The 20,151-nt window shown below is 32.5% G+C and overlaps 1 protein-coding gene across 1 annotated transcript; it reads left to right on the top strand.

The window, feature by feature from the left end:
* Nucleotides 1-6,358: 6,358 nt before the first annotated feature.
* LOC134279796 (E3 ubiquitin-protein ligase TRIM45-like) lies at nt 6,359-7,729 on the top strand. Its single transcript, XM_062762212.1, has one exon. It carries the CDS (start codon nt 6,401-6,403, stop codon nt 7,727-7,729), a length of 1,329 nt encoding a protein of 442 aa, XP_062618196.1. The 5' UTR covers nt 6,359-6,400.
* The last annotated feature ends 12,422 nt before the right edge of the window (nt 7,730-20,151 follow it).

The raw sequence follows: 20,151 nt of genomic DNA, 5'->3' as shown, positions 1-20,151 counted from the left end.
GTATGTATAAATTACATCAATTAATTATTTTAAAAAAGTTACAATTTGAGATTGTACATGTATGCCTTGTTCTTGTTTAATTAGTTCAGGTAATTAATTAAGCGTGAATGCCCATAGCCGAGACACCCCCTCCATTTACGATAATGGTAGAATATTAAGAATTAATGTTTTATCCGTTCTCTTACTTTCTGATGCAATTTTTAACATGCATGTTTTAAACCACATGTATACTAAATAGCAACTAATATTTAATATGATTGAAATAAATCATAATGTGTGGTACTTTCTCAGGAAGGTAACGGTCAAGTTTAGGTTAGACCTTATAGTCTGTGTCTAGAAATGAATGTTATTTGAAGTTGTTGGGTGTGTTACTTGTGGGATTCATGTATTAATAGTGATTTGTTATTCGGTTAGTATACAATGATCGGTCATAATTATTTAATGATTAACTTCATACATGCATATAAATTGCAGAATTTTTTCTTTTCAAATCATATTTTAAAGAATATATATTTTATTGGATGGGAGTGGGTGTTACATTATGATTCACTGAAAAGTATGCAAACGCATTTAGTTACGAAATAATTTCTAAACATATTTCTTTTCAATAACTTATATGTTTACATAGATATAAAATAGGAAACGGATGGCCAGGAAAATTAATCAAATGTTTAAAGATTAACAAGAAATAATGGTTTAAACTTTAATTTAAAACATTAAAATTTGATGCACCTTATCTTAATTGTTTTGATTTGAACACGCATTTATTGAGATATACAAAAGGATTGGAAACAAGTTTGACATTTTACAGGTTCCTCATGTGAATTAAAGACCGAATTCATAACGACATCCAAAGAAGAAAAGGATCGAACCCTTCTACAGGACAAAAAATACAATTTATTTCTGTATGAAGAATATCTTATCAAAAATCCAAAAAGTCTTGGGAGATGAGGGCGTAATTCTACATACTTTTTTACCGTATCAAACATCCGAAACTAAAACATGTAATTAAAAACATATAGTAAACGTGGTAAAAGAAATGTGGTATCCTTAAGATAAAAAAACCTGTCGCACTCTTCAAGAATTCAGGTATTTAAAACGTAAACTATAACAAAACGTTCTTTTATATTGTGTATTGTATAGACTTTTAATGCCCGGGGAGGGTAGTGTGTGTCTCAAACTTTTTAAAGATAACTACATGTACTTTGATAGGGTACATGTAACAGAGACAATTCAGTGCCTCTGCTTAATTTGGGTTGAACCCGAGCTCGGAGGCCTCTGGCTTGCCAGTTCAGTGATAAATGAGCTTAAGGGTTAACCTGCTAGCCCAAGCTCGTAGGAAAATAGACCCTTTTCCTATGACATATTTTGCCTTGGAGTTATTCCCCTTAGCCGCCATATTGTAGGGCAACATTCCCAGATCCCTTCATTATTCAGCCAAGTTCAATTTGTTAAACTGGTTACCAAGGGAAAGATAATGCTATTTTTTTTATAAAGCATCTATTAATTCATGATTATAAGATTGTGAATATTATCCCCATGCATTTCTTCAGACTTGCATGCATGTTTAAAATTGGTTTCTCAAAGAGGTAAATTCACAGGAAAAGGGTTTTTTTCATCTAAATGTTGCCTATTTCCTGTTACAGTTGCAGTGATGTAGATTTCTGCCATTTTCTTGCATTAGAAAAACATAAATTGGAATATCTTTTAGAGGAAGCGAAGGTTTTAAATTTGAGTTTTGTTCTTTTTCCCTTGTCAATCGTTTCGGTGCCCTCCTCCCCCCCCTTTTCGTTTTCCAAAGATATAGTTTAGTCTTTAGAATGTTTATTTTTATAATTACTATGAAAAATCTTAATTTTTGATATTTTTAAGGGAATCAAATCAAAAGATTGAAAATACAAATATCAACAAATGATTATAAAGCTTCACGTTATTTTACGATTTTACCTTATGAAAATTCATGCAGTTACGCACGCGTAAAGTACTCAAAGTAAATATTCCGTCTTTTTCATGCAATATTTTATATATTTATACACGGAAATATATGTCATGTTATATATCAAATGAAAGAGAAAGAAAAACTCTACAAGAATCAATAAAAAACTGAAAATGTCAAAATTCTTTGTTAAGGGAGGTTTTTGCTTGGCGCGTCACATATATTAAAAATAAAAAACATAATTATATATTTTTACAGATTCACTTTATGGAAGTAAATATATTATGTATCTCGTAATTTATAAACGGAAAGAACATTCTGATTAACAATCTTTTCAATGTTTAGAAAACCTTTAATTCTACATAACTAGTCTCACCCCAATCCCCATACACAAACACTTAAACTTATTTGTATAGAGCAGCCCGGTCCTCCGGGCTGCAGTAAAACACGAATCAATACTTAAATTTTGTTATAAATATTAATTTTTTATACACAATTTCTAAGAAGAAAAGATAAGGTTTTGTAAAGCCATATTGATGGACCTGGCCATGTGCTTCCTTTTTTGAAAGGATTTTTATTTTTTATGAAAATTAGAAATCCAGTTTAGATGGGGTTTATCGGAATTAACTACATTTTCACTTGAATGTAAAACTACATGTGATAAACATGCACTGTTACAACGTACTTTGAAAAAATTACGCACTTTGAAAATTTTTTTCAAAGTGTGTTAAATTTGGGACCAAGCTAACGCACTTTGAAAAAATAAAATTTCTTTTCAAAGTGCGTTAATATCGACCTTATTAACGCGCTTTGAAAAAATGTAAAGCATGATGAATATTCTTACAAATAATCTGTATGAGAAATAATTGACTTGGGTTGGATATCTTTTTGGTGATAAGGGCACTTTAGGACCTGAGATATTGAGGTTTTAAATATTTTAGGTTTTGATAAATATTATAAGAGGGAAATGTTTTTTTTAAGACAAAATAGAGAGATGATTGTTTAAAACCATTAATTCGTTCCTTTTTTTTAATTTCTAGTCTGTAATAAGTAGATGTAAGGGGGGGGGTTAAAAGTGAACGACTTAAAGCATAGCATTTATCTTAAGAAAAAGGACAAATGGATTTTTCAAGACTTAAAAAATTCTTTTTCTCTCATGCGTTCTACTGTACTTAAAAATTTCTAGTTTTCATCTGTTTTAAGTTGATTCAATTATTGATAGTTTTCAACGTCATACTGGTAATGTAAAAACATATCCATTGTTTGGGTATAGCATACACGTTCGGCATCGAAACCGGGCGAAGACCAAGGGAAGGGGGGCTTTTGGGGCTTATTATTCCCCTCCACCCGTTTTATTTGTTACCGACGCCTGTGTATTGAAAGAGAAAGAGTTAGGCTGGGATTTTCTACTTTTCTTCTCTTCTCGACGGGAGTAAATCAATTCAAAAGTTTTTTGAAAGGTAAATAACACTGAAATAGTTTTCAAATTGTGTTAAGTGTCTCAATGGTAAAATGTATTGATGTAAACTCTTCACGCACTTTGAAAAAAATTTTCAAAGTGCGTTGAGTACGTCCCAAAGGATCACTTCATTATAAATAGGGATCTGACCTATAGGAACGGGCTTGGTTTTCTTCTCTACAAAAAGCTTGTCGATTTCCGTTCCGATTAATGATATTAGGCCGAATACATTTAACAATTTGTTTTTTCCTAAATATTTATTTCAGTGAGTAGAGGTAGAAGAAACCTTTTCATTGATTTTTTGAGTTTGTTATCTCCAAATGTAATAATTGATATTTGTCTTCATTTCTCATTGTGCATAATGGTAATGTCTACTGTCTCTAAAATTCTACTCTTTATGTCTAGGCTATTTATCCGTGGATATATTAAAAAATGTCATTAATGTGTGCAAATTATATAGGCCTAAATGAAATCCAAGGGAGTACAGTTACTGATATATGTAGCCAAAATCGATGTGATTAAATTCTTAGGAATGTATACAATTGAAATTCGACGCAGCTCAATGCTGTCAAGAATATCTGTATCAAATAACACAGAGTGAGTTACTCTTGTCCTCGGAGAAAGTGTGCTTATACTGAGGTATGTTCCGCCTGACTGACAACTGTACATTTGATTGTTACGATTTGACATCTCTTTAGTTTTTCTTGTATCAAGAATGGGCATACATAAACGATAGATAATTGAAGGAAAATACACAAGTCTATTAAAAAAAATTAAATTGTCTTTAAAAAGGCGAAATTTAAAACTTTAAAAGTGTGGTGCCAGGTGGATTCGAACCCGCGACTTTAAAAAGAAGCATTTCACCGAGTAAAACCAACTCAAATATCAACTGAGCTAGTCCGTCTATGAAATTAAAAGGTCAAAATTTGAAGCAGATTTCCAAAATCAGGTTTTCTAATTTTTTGTAGGTTTTTTGGGAATTTCGACCCTAGGGCAGGGGTGCCCCTAAAAAAATTCTATCTTAAATCATTCCTTACATCATAACCTATCAAAATATCACAATTTTTGTAGGGGCAGGCCTACCCTGAAGGACTTCTATGCAAAAATTCATGCAAAAATCAACGCTTTAATGGACAAAATGGTGTTTCAGTCAACTTTGAAGGTTAATTATAAAGTTGTAAATAATAAATTTTAGGTATAAAATACAAATTTTGAAAATTTAGACATATGTTCGGTAGAAAACAACAAATAAAGCTTAATTATTCACTGACAATTTTTCCGGTAAATTGTTCTCTCCTATAGGTCAATTCTTTTGTTAAAGAGAATACATCCTTTAACGCACTTTGAAAATTTTTTTCAAAATGCTTTGATTTTGTCCCAATTTTAACGCACTTTGAAAAAAATTTTTCAAAGTGTGTAATTTTTTCAAGGTGTGTTGCCACAATGCACTGAAATGTGATTTTGAATAATTTCATCTTTAGAAAGAGAGGTGTGATCGAGTGTACAAGTTTAATTTAGTCAGCCAAAACACGCTCTATTCTACACAATGGTTACTCCATAGTTGGCAGACCAAGGGGGTTGTAAAGTGAACATTATTTTTTTTTTTAACAAATGCTTTTTAAATGTACATGTAGAAGTGTTAAAGATATGAGTATTTTTCTTTTTTAAAATTTAATCTCTAAATCAATTCAATTTGCTATAAAGCAGCACTGAAAGAAAAGTTTAACTTATAGTTAGTTGGTTTAATTAGTTAATAAAGTAAATGAATAAGAGTAAGTTTACTTTTTGATAAAAACGATGAATGCACGAAAAATGTTTAGCGGAAAGTATTTAAAAAGTATCAATAGTAGTTACGTAGTTTTTGCTTAACTAAGGCTGCATTAATATTAAAATGAAACATACAAGATTTCTTAATTTTCCGCTTACGGGCTTCCAGCATGGGTTTTTAAGCGAGGTTGAAATAAGAAATCGTGGCTGGAAAAAATAGGTCTGTGCTTAGAAGCATTGGCGTCGGGACCGGGGGGGGGGGGGGGGGGATAAGCCCCCACTTTATTGCAAATATAAACATAATATAGGCACTGTAAACTAAGGTTTACCTTTTTTTTTGTTGGTTTACTTCCCTTTTCCATTTGCTTCCGACACCTATGAGAAGAATGTGGCTCAAAAATCAAAACATTATTCAATTCATGTAATCTTAGATCCACATTTCACATTTTGAAGTAAAAATGACGTCTCAGAAAGCTTGAGTTGTTTTGATCATTTTTTAAAATAAGTAAAACTTTTCTAAGGTTTTCTAAAATAAGTAAAACTTCAAAAGACAATCTTTAAAATTTCAAAAACGATATTTCCTCTACAAGTTTCTGGACGGATTGTAATGTAATTTTGAATTGATATGTTTCCTTGGTGGTTTATAAATTATACCGATAGTAGTCTACAATATGACAATCATACATTGTGGAATAAAATGTCATTGCAAAAGCTCAAAGGCCTCTTGAGATATTGCACGGAAACAATAAGTGTTAAAACAGACCAATATTTCAATTTATGACCTTGGCCTTTGACCTTTTGACCTCAATTTCAATAGGATTAATTCTTCTCGAGCACTAAGAAGTTCTTGTGTAAAATTTTATTGGAAAGCTCAAAGGCTTCCTGAGATATCGCGCGGAAACAAAAGTGTTAAAACACAGAATTTCTAAATTTATGACCTTGGATTTTGACTTTTTGACCTCAGTTTTTTTTAATAGAGTTCTTTTTCGGACTATAGGAATATGACGGAGTTCTTGTGTAAAATTTCACTGCAGAAGCACAGAGGCTTAGGAACGAAACTGTTACAGAAAGACTAACTTCAATTTCCTAGTTAAAATTTATTTTACACAATCCAGAAGACAAGCACCCGAAATGTATAATTGCAGGATAAAATATTTCATGCCATCGGTGTCCCATAGTAAAGGGAATTCAAACCGAAAGTTACACTGCCACTGGGACTTCAGGAATAAGTGTGTTAAATGGCTGAGTCAAAAAACGAAACCACTGTCGATAACCCTGAGAGTGATCAATGTCATTGTCCGATATGTCTGTCGAAGGTAAAAAATCCGAAATATCTACCGTGTTATCACACATTTTGTGAGTCCTGTATTCAGACTTACATTTCAAGTACGGCGACACATAAGGAGAATGAAACATTAAAATCGATAGAATGTCCAGTGTGTCGAAGATGTATCGAGGCTCCACGGAATGACATTTCAAGTGAAGATTGGGCATCACAATTACCAAAAAATAAACTTCTCTTAACTATATCTGTAGATCCCGGACAAGATGAAAATAAATTATGCATGATTTGCAAACGACTGGAGAAAACTGTACCTGCAAACCACTGGTGTAAAGTTTGTATGGAAGCTATTTGCGAAGATTGCAAATCATTACATAGAGTTGTACAAAGTTTGCAGAATCATAAAGTTATCAGTCTTTTAAATATCAAGGAGCTGAAAAGTGAAGTTGAGATAGAGGAGTTCTGCCTCTTACACAAAGGGAAGGCACTTGATTTGTTTTGCCACGACCATCAAGAGCTATGTTGTAGTCTATGCCTTGTCAAACAGCATAAATGGTGTAAGAATGTTAACTCAGTTGAGGATATAGCTCTGGAGATTGACCGAGATGGAATTCAAAAGACTGCTTTAAGATATATCGGTTTGGAGAAAACTGTTAACGATATTCTATCAGAAAACCTGAAAAAAGTATCAAAACTTCACTCCAGGAAGCAAGAAATCTGTAAGGTCACTGAAGAGAAAGTTCAAGAAATCAAATCATTATTGGACAATGCACATGCCATGTGGCTGAAACGCTTTGAACAGAATCACGCAGACTCCGTTGGAAACATTGAAATTGCTTCTGAGGAGTTGAGACGATTTTCCACTACAGTACATGAAGCAAGAACAATGTTACAATCAGTGTTGAAGAATGGGTCTTCTAAACAATTGTTTGTTACAAATTATAGATTACAAAATCAGATATCTGACCACATCAATCGTTTGAAGTCTTTGGATGTTTGGAATTTCTCGGAGGATTATAAGCAACACAGCTCAGATTTTCTGAATCAAATTTCTAAAGCAAACAAATTTGAAGACGTAGTGTTGTCTAAATTACAATCTACGGCATTGAAGAGAATTTTATTAGACGCTCCAGACAAAGATGATATATTAAAAAAAAGACAAATCATGTCTCAAAAGGACTGGATGAAAGTCACATTTAAGAAAGTATCACAGATTACCGGTTTCGCAGAAAGAGTTTATTATGGCTTATTTACACATGACACAAGAATTATTATCTTTTACTAACCCACCTTCGCTAAAGATTTTCGACATCAGTACGTTCACAGGGAAATGCGTTCACACTGAGAAGTGTCAAGACAAACCATACGGCCTGTGTCACGCCGGATTGAGCTTGAATGAAATTTATGTTTCTTTTGAAAACTTTATAAATCATTATCGAATTAATGTCGCAGAAACTATGACATTCACAAAGCTTAAAACCATCCAACTGGAAGAACCCATGTTGGCAATTTCACGGGGTCCAACAACAGCTTTTGCCGCCAATCGTTCAAAAAGAATGATGTGTTCTTTGGACTTTTGTGTTATCCATAGTTCTGCGTATGAACTGCGAGGGAAATCACCTTTTGTTTCCTCATCGCTGATAACAGGTCATCATTGTTTTGTAAAAGATGGGAAAGTAGTGACTGTGGATGAGAAAAACACAGAGATTTCGCAGCGTACTAAGCATGAAAATCTTCGTGGTCTCACATTTGACTTAGAGGATAATACTTTGGTTTGTCATTTTTTGACAACTAACCTTAAACAGTTTGAACACGGAGGAAGCGACGGGAGAGATATCAATTTGGGAGACACGTTGAATCCATATAACATTGCTCTTCATCCAGCAGGAGAAAAGATTCTGATTTTAGACTATAATGAAAAATGCTATGTTTACCAAGTATGCTAGAAATGGTTGATATGTGCATTGTTAGAATTGGAAAAGGTCGATGTGAATAAAATGAAGGTACATGCATATTAAATGAGGATAAATACACTATACAAATAATCCATGGCTTAATGTTGCAAAGAAGTTGCATAAATACAATTTTACATGTATATATAGTAGACCATAATGAGTTTTTAAAATCATTGACAGCTGCTTTTTAGATAAAAAATGGAACTCCTAAATTTACTAACCTTTTCATTGGTCATTTGGAAAATTATTTAGTTAAATTAAAAAAAAAACATTCTGATTGTACACACAAGCACTCAAAGTTGATAAAAAAAAATGCTTGACTTTCTTTTGTACAATATCTATGTGGTGTTTGGAGACCACATTTTCCAACAATCTATTAGAGTTCCCATCAACATTTTTCAAAACAGAGGGTGACCTTTGAGTACTAAGCTCTTTTACTGTCAAACGTTTCTTTAAAACGGTGTGAACTACTCCTGAAATTATGTCTATAATTTGCTATGTGTCTTAAAGTCAATCATACATCATCAGTGATTATTTGTTAAAATTTGGCAACCAGTACATAAGTTGTTATAATTTCTGTTGGCAAGGACGGTACCCATTTTTGATGTCCATTATATATTTTTTTTTATTTATTGAAATCAACCTGCTCATTTGTCTATAAAACAGACATTGGTTGCTGTAAATTTTACATATTTAGTGAATATTTCTTTGGAATTCTTAACGAGTTTTACAGCAGCTTTAATGAAGCTTTTTTCACTACCATTCATTTTTAATGCAGTTTCTCGAATAGCCCTTGTTTTCCAGCTTCTCACATTGAAACAATGTGATGAAAAGTGGTCACATAAATTGTTATAAATTCATTAAAAATTCAATTATGCGAAAAAGTCAAACTTAATGTCATATGATATCTGTATTGTATGTCATACACTTCAGGACAATATTTATTGAACAGCCCTTGTACAAAAAATTTATTTTCAGGATAATATCCATTTCAATATGACCATTAAACTCTCAGAGAAATTATACATCATGTTTTATTTTCATAATATAGTTTTAAAAAATGTGTTACATTTCATTATTATTAGCAATAACACCGCTTTGTGATTGCCATAGAAATCTTTCATCATTCAAAATTTTGTATAATTCTTGTATATCAGAGCGATAAAGATTTTCTAATATTTTTCTTGTTTTGGGGTACATGGGTGGTTTTCCAATCTTGTCTTTGGTAACATAAACTCTTTCTGATATCGTAATATTCAGTTTTTCTAATTCATCATCAGTCATATCACCTGAAAAATTAACAAATAAAACAATTATAAAAACTTCAAAAATACTTTAAGGACATGTAAAATTATTGTTATGATCAATATATTTTTATACCAAAATATGAAGGTCACAGAATGAAGGGCAAATGATGATGACAGATTTAATGTTGAAAATATTTCTGGTGTTGAAACAAAAATATGCATTAAACACACTTTTTGATTTTAATACTTACGTAGTTTCAGAAATTTGAATACTTTTCTGATAACAGAGGACACATTAGATGAGTAGTCTTCTGTACGTAGAATTAACATCTGATCACGTGGAAATACGGACAGCCATTCTCGTAGATAAACGGCGTAAAATTCTTAATGTATTCTCGTCTGAAAATAGAAAAAAAACAATATTGAAAGGCAATTTTATCATTTTACAACTCTGTTACAGACTTACGAACCTTAAACTTAAATTGGTGTATCTTAGCTACAAAATAATGATACGAAATTAGATATAGATATACGTAGTTATTTCACTTGTTTATGTTCAAATAAAAATTTTCACAAGATTTTGAACTTGAATAATTATAATCTCACGTTTTAATGTAAAATGACCCTAACTTATCTCTTTTTTTTGGAGTCGGTAAATATATCGAATATTGTTTCAAATTTTTGATATGTTTGAAACGCAATTGTTTAAATTGTGCAATTTACAGAAAAGTCATAAAGTAAAAAAAAAAACAAATAGAAATGTCTTCTTAATTATAATTAATGTCTTCTAAAAGTATATTTTTAAAAAATATGCCACATGTACATGGCTTTAAATGTTTTACTTTGTATAAAAGTAAGATCCAAACATTAATGTCTGAGGCACTGAATTCAAATAAAACTTGTTACTTATAAAGTTCATTGGAGGTTATATTGAATCCTTAGCTTAAGAACTATTTTGAAAAGTTATCTTGCTATTGCATTACTTCTTATAATTGCTATTTTGATTTATTTCCCATAAATATGATAAAACACGCATCAAGTTATGGGCCAAAAGAGTGACAACAAATATATATAATTGTGTATAATTACACACAGTAAACTGAAGGGACTGGGATTATTGGACTAATAGCTGTAATTTAAAAGTGACAGTGCCCTTTTTTACAGTCTTTCTTCTATAATCTTTATATAAACTGTCATCCAAATAATGTACTGATTGCAAACTTAAAATCTTAGGATTAAATGTTTGTGGTTTAAGTAGACGCATAAATTATCCAGAATTTTCAACATTTATCTCTTCCTTTGATATATTGTGTTTTACAGAGACAAAAACTGATGATACTACACCGATTGATCACAATTATTTTTTGTTTGATGCTAAAAATAGGCACGGATTTTCAAACAGACGTTCTGGTGGTATTGTAATTGGATACAAAAAATCTATCAAAGATTATGTAACTATCGTTCACACAGATTGTAAATTTGTTCACTGGTTAAGATTAAAATCTTCTTTAATTAATTCAGATAAAGACTTGATTTTAGGTGTTGTTTATATACCACCAGAAAGTTCTATATATAGTTCAAGGGAAGCTTTTGAAGAAATTGAACTTGAATTTTTGAATTTACAGAGTGAATTTAGCCATATATGCCTAATTGGAGATTTTAATGCAAGAACTTCTGATAGAGATGATTTTATTGAACCAGATGACATATCAAATCAAGAATTTGAGTTAGATGATCCCAGTTTAGACTGTCTCTCAAATGTATTTGAATTACAAAAGATAAATGTACCAAGGAAACGAAAATCATTAGATAAAACAAAGAATAATTTTGGAAACAATTTATTAAATTTTTGTAAAAATAACAATATGTATTTATTGAATGGAAGATTAGAAGAGGGTAAATTTACTACAACAAAATCAAGTGTGGTCGATTATTGTATATGTAGTGTTGAATTTTTGAAACATGTGCAAAATTTTTCTGTACTAGAATTCAATAGGTTATATTCTGGTATCCATATGCCACTACTTTGTGAAATAAGTGTGAACTCATATATCTCAAATGATAACTACCAAACTAAAGATGAAAGTAAGAAAAATAAAAATAATTTTTCGTGTCAGAAGATAAAACCATGGGATAATGAAAAAACAGAAGAATTTTGTCAAAATATTGATTTAAATGTTCTAAGAAAATTAAAATATGACTTGAGCAATATTGATATCAATGATTTAAATAAAAACCAGGTTAATGAAATCTTTTCAGACACTGCAGGTCTACTGCTTGACTCGGCACGCACAACTTTTGGAATATTTAATGCTCGCCAAAATCACAATAAACTACCACAGAAAAGAAAAGAATGGTTTGATAAAGAATGCAAAATAGCACAAAAAAATATAGGAAATCAAAACGAATGTTTAGGAAATATCGTTCAAGTATCTTAAAAGAAGAAGTACGTATCAATGAACGTAAATATAAAAATACTATGGATAAAAGTATGAAAAAACATAGAAATTTAATTATGAAAAAAATTAGAAAACTGAGAAGTAACGATCCAAAAAGTTATTGGAAAATAATTAATAAAAGGCCGAACAACAAAAAATGTGATATTAATATTGATGAATTTTACAATTACTTTAAAAACGTCAATAATGGTGAAGTAAATAATGACGAACCACTATCAAATGAGATTAGAAATACATATACTAATGAAGAACTAGACTCAGTGATAACTGAAGATGAGATAAAACACGCAATTGAAAATATTAAAAATAACAAAAGTTCTGGAAGTGATGAAATTTATAATGAATACATAAAATCCTCTGCTAGTATTATGTTACCGGTATATGTTATGTTATTTAATATTGTTTTTAACTCAGCAATTTTACCTGAAGCTTGGATTGTTGGTGATATTTTGCCTATTTATAAAAATAAGGGGAACGACAATGACCCTGAAAATTATAGACCTATAACTTTATTAAGTTGCATGGGTAAATTATTCACATCCATCTTAGCTAAACGATTAAATAATTATGCTGAGCAATATGATATATTAAATGAAAATCAAGGGGGTTTTAGATCAAATTATTCTACAATAGATAACATTTTTACTTTGCAATCGCTAATCGAATTATCCTTTTATTGAAAAAGAAACTATATTGTGCATTTATAGATTTTAAGGCTGCTTTTGACAATGTATGGAGAATAGGACTATGGCAAAAACTCATTCAAAATAATATTACCGGAAAATGTTTTGAAGTTATAGTGAAAATGTACTCTGAAAGTAAATCCAGAATAGCTGTTAATGATATGGTTACTGAATATTTTCCATGCAAAATAGGGGTACGACAAGGGGAAAACTTATCGCCCTTTTTATTTGCTTTATTCCTGAATGATGTAGAATCTTTTTTAATTGCACATAACAATATTGGTGTCTCAACAATATCAAATGAGATTGAAAAAGAACTTGGTGTCTTGTTAAAAATGCTGATTATTTTGTATGCAGATGATACAGTTTTACTATCGGAATCACCCGAAGATTTACAGAATCAGTTGCACAGTTTTTTATTGTATTGTGAAAAATGGAAGCTAGAAGTTAATATAGAAAAAACAAAAATAATGATTTTCTCAAAGGGACGTATACCGCATAAAGTTTTTTATTACAATAACAAAGAAATTGAAATTGTTAAACATTTCAAATATCTAGGAATTATATTCTCAACAACAGGCTCATTTATTAAAACAAAACAATATGCTACTGAAAGAGCAACGAAAGCTATGTATGGTATTTTGAAAAAGGGTAACCAATTACATCTCTCTCTTTATGACCAATTGTATTTGTTCGACAAGATTGTAATTCCAATTTTATTGTATGGTTGTGAAGTGTGGGGTTATGGTAATGTTGAAATGATAGAAAGAGTACATTTAAAATTTTGTAAAATGCTTTTTCATTTAAAACCAAGTACTCCAAATTTTATGATCTATGGTGAATTAGGTAGAGTACCTTTAAGTATACATATCAAAACAAGAATTATTGCATACTGGTCAAAAATTTTATATGGAAAACAATCAAAATATTGTTTTTTAATGTATAAATTACTTCGTGCAAAATTTGATAATGGACATGAATCTAAATGGTTAAAGAATTTGAAATCAATTTTAGACAATTGTGGATATAGTAATATTTGGAACCAGAATCAATTATTTAATAGAAATTGGCTTATTAAAAGTTTGAAACAAAAATTACTAGATCAGTTTCAACAAAATTGGAATTCAACCTGTAAAGATTCTTCAAAAGGTGTGACATATAATCTATTTACAAATTTACACTTTGGATGTCAATTTTATGTAGATAGCAGGTTAAATAATTATAAGAAACAAATATTAGCTAGATTTAGAACAGCAAACCATAAATTACCCATTGAAACAGGAAGATGGGAAGGTATTGAAAGAATTAATAGAATATGTCTTTTATGTAAAAATGATCTTGGTGATGAATTCCACTATATTTTATGTTGTGAAAAATTAAAAGATGAAAGAAAATTGTACATTCCGAAATATTATTTCACAAGACCAAATATTATCAAATTTAATGAATTGTTTTCTTCAAAAAATGTTGGACTATTGAGTAAACTCTGTTCTTTTATTAAAATTTTAAACGAGAGAGTCAAACCTCCAGGTTAACATCAATGTAAACATATATGGAAATACTTGATTATAAGCACACTTTGTATACATGTTATATGTTATGCTCACGCATGTATGTATATATGTTATAATAATATGTATTGATCTCTGTGTTGTTAAATAACAACCAAAGAGATGTTAATAAACTGGTAAACTGGAAAAAAAAAAAACTGGTTCACTTGAATATGAAGAGTACTAGTACATGTATTAAATATGCACTGAAATGTGATATGGGAGAATTTCATACGTAGAAAGAGCCAAAACAAGCTCAATCCAATACAAAGTTTACTCCGAAGTTGGCAGACCAAGAGGGTTGTAAAGTGAGCAACATTTTTTTTTAAACAAATGCCTTCTGAATGTAGAAGTGTCAAAGACATAAATAATTTTTAATTTAATCTTTAAATCAATTCAATTTTCTGTTATGCAATTCTGGTACAAAAGTGAAACTAATGCCTAGGTCACATTTAACCTGATGGTCGGGCGACTAAATTTTTTTGGTCTCGTCGGCTGAAGGAACATGATCGGCCGACACGAGTATCGGGCGACACGAAGCAGTCACATTAATTCCTAGGAACACCGATGACTTGGATAAAGAACACACAAAAAAAATCTTTTTTTTTCTTTAGAAATCAGCAATATTTTTCATTGATCGATATTATATAGATAGGTGACGTGAGTAATGTTTGCAAGGCAAAGCGGCAGAATTTTGTAAGATTCTGACTCAATGTTGAAAATGTGTGCAAAATTTTGTATAGAATTGCATAAAAACCACAAATGGCGCATATCTAAGCAGCGAAGAATGCTTAAGATTTTTTAATATCTTACGGATAAATACCTTATGTTATTTCCGTTCAAAAAATATATATCAATACATGCATCAAAATTTTGTTTAAGTTATGTATCCTTAATAGGTTTAATATTTAGAAGTCGGCCAATCGTCGCCCGATCATCCAGTCTGAGCTTCAGTTTGATTTTAACCGTCGGCCGAAATTTTGGACACCCTAAAACCCCAGTCACATTTCCAAAAACGACCAACGGCCGACGGGTTTTGAAGCAAAAGTGGGATTCTTCGGGTGACAGTCGTCAGTTCATCGGTCGTTGTCTTAGCCGATTTTGACCTATTTTTTTGTCGGCCGACCAATTTTTTGTCCATCGGTCCAAGTTATAATTTTTCATGCGTCGGTGGCCGATTTCTTCAACTGCACTTATCCGTCGACCAACCTTCGATCATCGACTAACCATCGGCGGTCAGTTTATTAAGTCGGTCGTCCGTCGTTCAACAAAAAGGGTGTTCAAAATTTCGGCCGACGGTTGAAATCAAACTGTAGCTCAGAGCTCGATGATCGGGCGACGATTGGTCGACTTGTGAATATTTAACTTACGTAGGATACATAACACGAACAAAATTTTGATGCATGGATTAATGTAATTTTTTTTGATCGGAAATAATATGAACTAGAGCCGAGCTCGTTGCAAAGCAACGAGTAGGTCTTCCGTCCTGTTTGACCGGAAGTGCACCTGTAACTTTCATTAAAAAAAAAGAGTAATGAAGTTCAAAAATGGTTTAATCTTCCAAATCTTTATGAATTAATGCAATATTAAGCCATTTTTGGCTACTTCCGGTTTGACCGGAAGTGACGTCGACGGACTGAAAATTAAGATTTAAGCTTCCAGTGACATATGTAACCCAAAAACCTGTCAAGAACGGCAAAAATATGCAATTTTGGACTACTTCCGGTTTGATCGGAAGTGACGTCGCCGGACGTATTTCGACGACGCCATTCGATAAAACTTGATATTTATAACAACTTTGCTTCTTTGACGTATTACAAATTCTCAATACTTTTTGAGATATAAAGGAAAAACTTTCGGCCCCTTTTGGCCCTTTATTGTAGGGTCCAGCCCCTTTTCGTTGATATCTTTCGAAAGATCGTGACATTCTTCACAACTTTTGTTCTATATGTCTTTACAAAATATTAACGTGTAAAAAGATATTGCAGAAAAGGTGTGAAAAAATTCTAAATCCCCGATAGGACTTTTTTCGAGCCATAGCGAGCGCCGACGTGCGGCACTTCCGGAGAAAAAGAGTGGTGTGTGACAAAAGAGCACACATTGCTCTATCATCGCTGAAAATCTCATGTTTCTGTCTAAAGGCATTTTAGAGAAAAATGATGGACAATGAGACCCCCTGAAAATCACTACATCGCGGAAATCTCAAAACCGGAAGTGACGTCATCAAAACAAAAAATTACATATCAAGTTTGTTTGATGTTCTATCAGTCCTGAAAGTTTCATCAAAATCGAACGAGCCGTTTCCGAGAAATCGTGCACACAAAATCGGTAAGAAAAAAAAACAATAATAATAATAATAACTAGAGCAAAGCTCGTTGCAAAGCAACGAGTAGGTCTTCCGTCAGGTTTTGACCGGAAGTGCCGGAAATGACGGAACAAAATAAAGCAATGAGCTAAGTAGTCTCCAGTGACTTTATAATTTCAATTTTGCATCAAAACCTTCAAAAAAAGCCATTTTTTGCTACTTCCGGTTTGACCGGAAGTGACGACGACGGACGGAAAAATTACTTTTTATGCTCCCAGAGACAAATGTAACCCAAAATCTTGTCGAGAACGGCAAAAAAACGCGTTTTCCGACTACTTCCGGTTTGGCCGGAAGTGACGTCAACGGACGTATTTTGACGACTCCAAAAGATTAAACTTGAAATTTTGAACAACTTTGCTTCTTTGACGTGTTACAAATTCTAAATACTTTTTGAGTTAAAAAGAAAAAACTTTCGGCCCCTCTCAGCCCCTGATTTAAGGGGCCAGCCCTTTTTCCGAGGTATCAGTTGAAAGATCTTGGAATTCTATACTTTTTTTGTTCTACATGTTTTAACAAAATATTTCCAGGTAAAAAGATATCGTAGAAAAGATGTCAAAAATTTTGAAATTCGCGATAGGACTTTTTTCGGCCCATAGCGAGCGCCGACGTGCGGCACTTCCGGAGAAAGAGAATGGTGTGTGACAAAAGAGCAAACGTTGCTCTATCATCGCTGAAATTCTCATGTTTCTGTCTTAAGGCATTTTCGAGAAAAATGATGGACAATGAGACCCCCTGAAAATCACTAAATCGCGGAAATCTCAAAACCGGAAGTGACGTCGTCAAAACAAAAAATTATATATCAGGTTTGTTTGATGTTCTATCAGTCCTGAAAGTTTCATGAAAATCTATCCAGCCGTTTTCGAGAAATCACGTGCACAAAATCGGTAAGAAAAAAAACAATAATAATAATAATAACTAGAGCAAAGCTCGTTGCAAAGCAACGAGTAGGTCTTCCGTCCTGTTTTGACCGGAAGTGACGTCAAAAAAAGAAAGCAATGAGAGAAGTTGTTTCCATTGACTTTATAATTTCAATTTTGCGGCAAAACTTTAAAAAATAAGCTATTTATGGCTACTTCCGGTTTGACCGGAAGTGATGTCGACGGACGGAAAATTAAGTTTTTATGCTTCCAGTGACATGTGTTACCCAAAAATATGTCAAGAACGGCAAAAATATGCAATTTTTGACTACTTCCGGTTTGACCGGAAGTGACGTCGCCGGATGTATTTTGACGACCCCATTTGATAAAGCTTGTCATTTTGAACAACTTTGCTTATTTGATGTATTACAAATTCTCAATACTTTTTGAGATATAAAAGAAAAAGTTTCGGCCCCTTTTGGCCCTTCATTTTAGGGGCCAGCCCCTTATCGTTGATGTCATTCAAAAGATCGTGACATTCTTCACAACTTTTGTTCTATATGTCTTTACAAAATATTAACGTGTAAAAAGATATTGCCAAAAATGTGTGAAAAATTTCTTAATTCCCGATAGGACTTTTTTCGAGCCATAGCGAGCGCCGACGTGCGGCACTTCCGGAGAAAAAGAGAGGAGTGTGTCACATCAGCACATATTGCTCTATCATCGCTGAAAATCTCAAGTTTCAGTCTAAAAGCATTTTCGAGAAAAATGATGGACAATGAGACCCCCTGAAAATCATTAAATCGCGAAAATCTCAAAACCAGAAGTGACGTCATCAAAACAAAAAATTATATATCAGGTTTGTTTGATGTTCTATCAGTCCTGAAAGTTTCATGAAAATCGAACCAGCCGTTTTCGAGATATCGTGTACACAAAATCGGTAAGAAAAAAAACAATAATAATAATAAAAATAGTGGAAAAGAAACCTAAGAATAACAAGAAGGTCTTCCGCTGAAGACGGAAGACCTTAACTAGATGCGATCTCGTTGCAAGCAACGAGTAGGTCTTCCGTCCGATATCTGATGGAATAAGACCTGTGTTGGGATAATTCCATTGATAGGAAGGAAAAAGACACAAGAATTCTTCAAAATATGTTTAGAACCAAAAAACAAATGTAGGATCTATTAATTCCAATCAACTTCCGATTCTACTTCTTCACTTCCGGTGCGACTGTATGTGCTCAAAACTACTTTCAACTCTACATCAAGCATGCAGTAATCATCCCTGAAAGTTTCGATGGAAAATACTCATTTTTAGACAACTTCTGGTTTGAACGAACCGTACTTCCGGTGGAAATATTTTAAAAGATGCTACACATTCTTTAAATCTCTATAATGAACAAATACATTCATTAGAAAATGAAAAAAAATCGCTATACATGCACATGTATTTAAATTACATGTACGTCCGGTTTACAACGGAAGCGTCGACGGAAAAAATGAACAAATTTAAAGTATGCATATTGTTGGGAATATTATTTTGACCATCTTTTGTTCAATATTGCTTATCAAAATATTCACGCTTTTCGAGATATAAAGCGTCAAAGATTTACCATTCTAGCCCCTCTGTGACCCTTTATTACGTAACATATGATAAAATTTTTATTATATATTGTTGCAAATTGTTAAGTTGAATATCTTTGCTTCAGTAATGTCTCAGAAAATATTGATAATTAAAGAGTTAAAGACAAGAGACTTTTGGCCTTTCTATGCCCCTAATTTGAAGGGCTAACCCCACTTGCTTCATATTAAATGGAAGGTCTGACTATATTGCACATTTTTTATTATATATGTCTTAACAAAATATTAACCAGTAAAAAGATATAAAAGAAAACGTATCAATTTTTGCGAGATGCGTATGCGCCTATTTTTCGAGCCCAGGCGAGCGTCGATGCCTTTTTAACTGGAAAGCTCTATATGCAAAATGTCACATCTACTATCCTTACTCTACCTTCACTGAAAATCTCAAGTCGATATCTTCAGTCGTTTAGGAGGAGATCTCAGGACAAGCCGACCCTCTAAAAATCAGAAAATCGTCCATATCTCACGGCCGGAAGTGACGTCATCAACGACGAAAATTTCCGACAAGGTTCAGATGATTATCGATCAGATCTGAAAGTTTGGTGAAAATCGGGCCAGCCGTTTCCGAGAAATCGCGTGCACAAAATCGGTAAGAAAAATAATAATAGGGAAAAAGAAACCGAACGAAAACAATAAGGTCTTCCGTTGGAGACGGAAGACCTTAATTACAAAAAGTCGTCTAGGTTCACGGCAAAATATGGCTACCGCAAAATAATTCCTGAATTTCCCCCTTCAATTCGAGCATTTCTGCATTGGACAGGTCTGATATTTGTTATGAGATTATAAACCATGTGTAAACTTTCTTAGTTTAACGGAAACATGAACATTTTCGACGTGATGACTGTTTTGTTTATAGTAGCGATGAGGCCATGCGCACTGCTGGAGCGGATCCCAGGATTTATGAATGAAATAAAAAAGATGGAAATGCAGTTCGATTTCTTCTATATTATT

The sequence above is a fragment of the Saccostrea cucullata genome, unplaced genomic scaffold, assembly GCF_032062105.1.
Source record: "Saccostrea cucullata isolate Sc308-1 unplaced genomic scaffold, CSIRO_AGI_Scuc_v1 ctg699, whole genome shotgun sequence".
NCBI lineage: Eukaryota > Metazoa > Mollusca > Bivalvia > Ostreida > Ostreidae > Saccostrea > Saccostrea cuccullata.
The sequence above is the reverse complement of the archived record's forward strand: the minus strand, read 5'-3'. Positions and strand labels throughout refer to the sequence as shown.

Excerpts from the sequence above, each read along its gene's own strand:
- LOC134279796 (XM_062762212.1), top strand. The coding sequence starts at position 6,401 with ATGGCTGAGTCAAAAAACGAAACCACTGTCGATAACCCTGAGAGTGAT.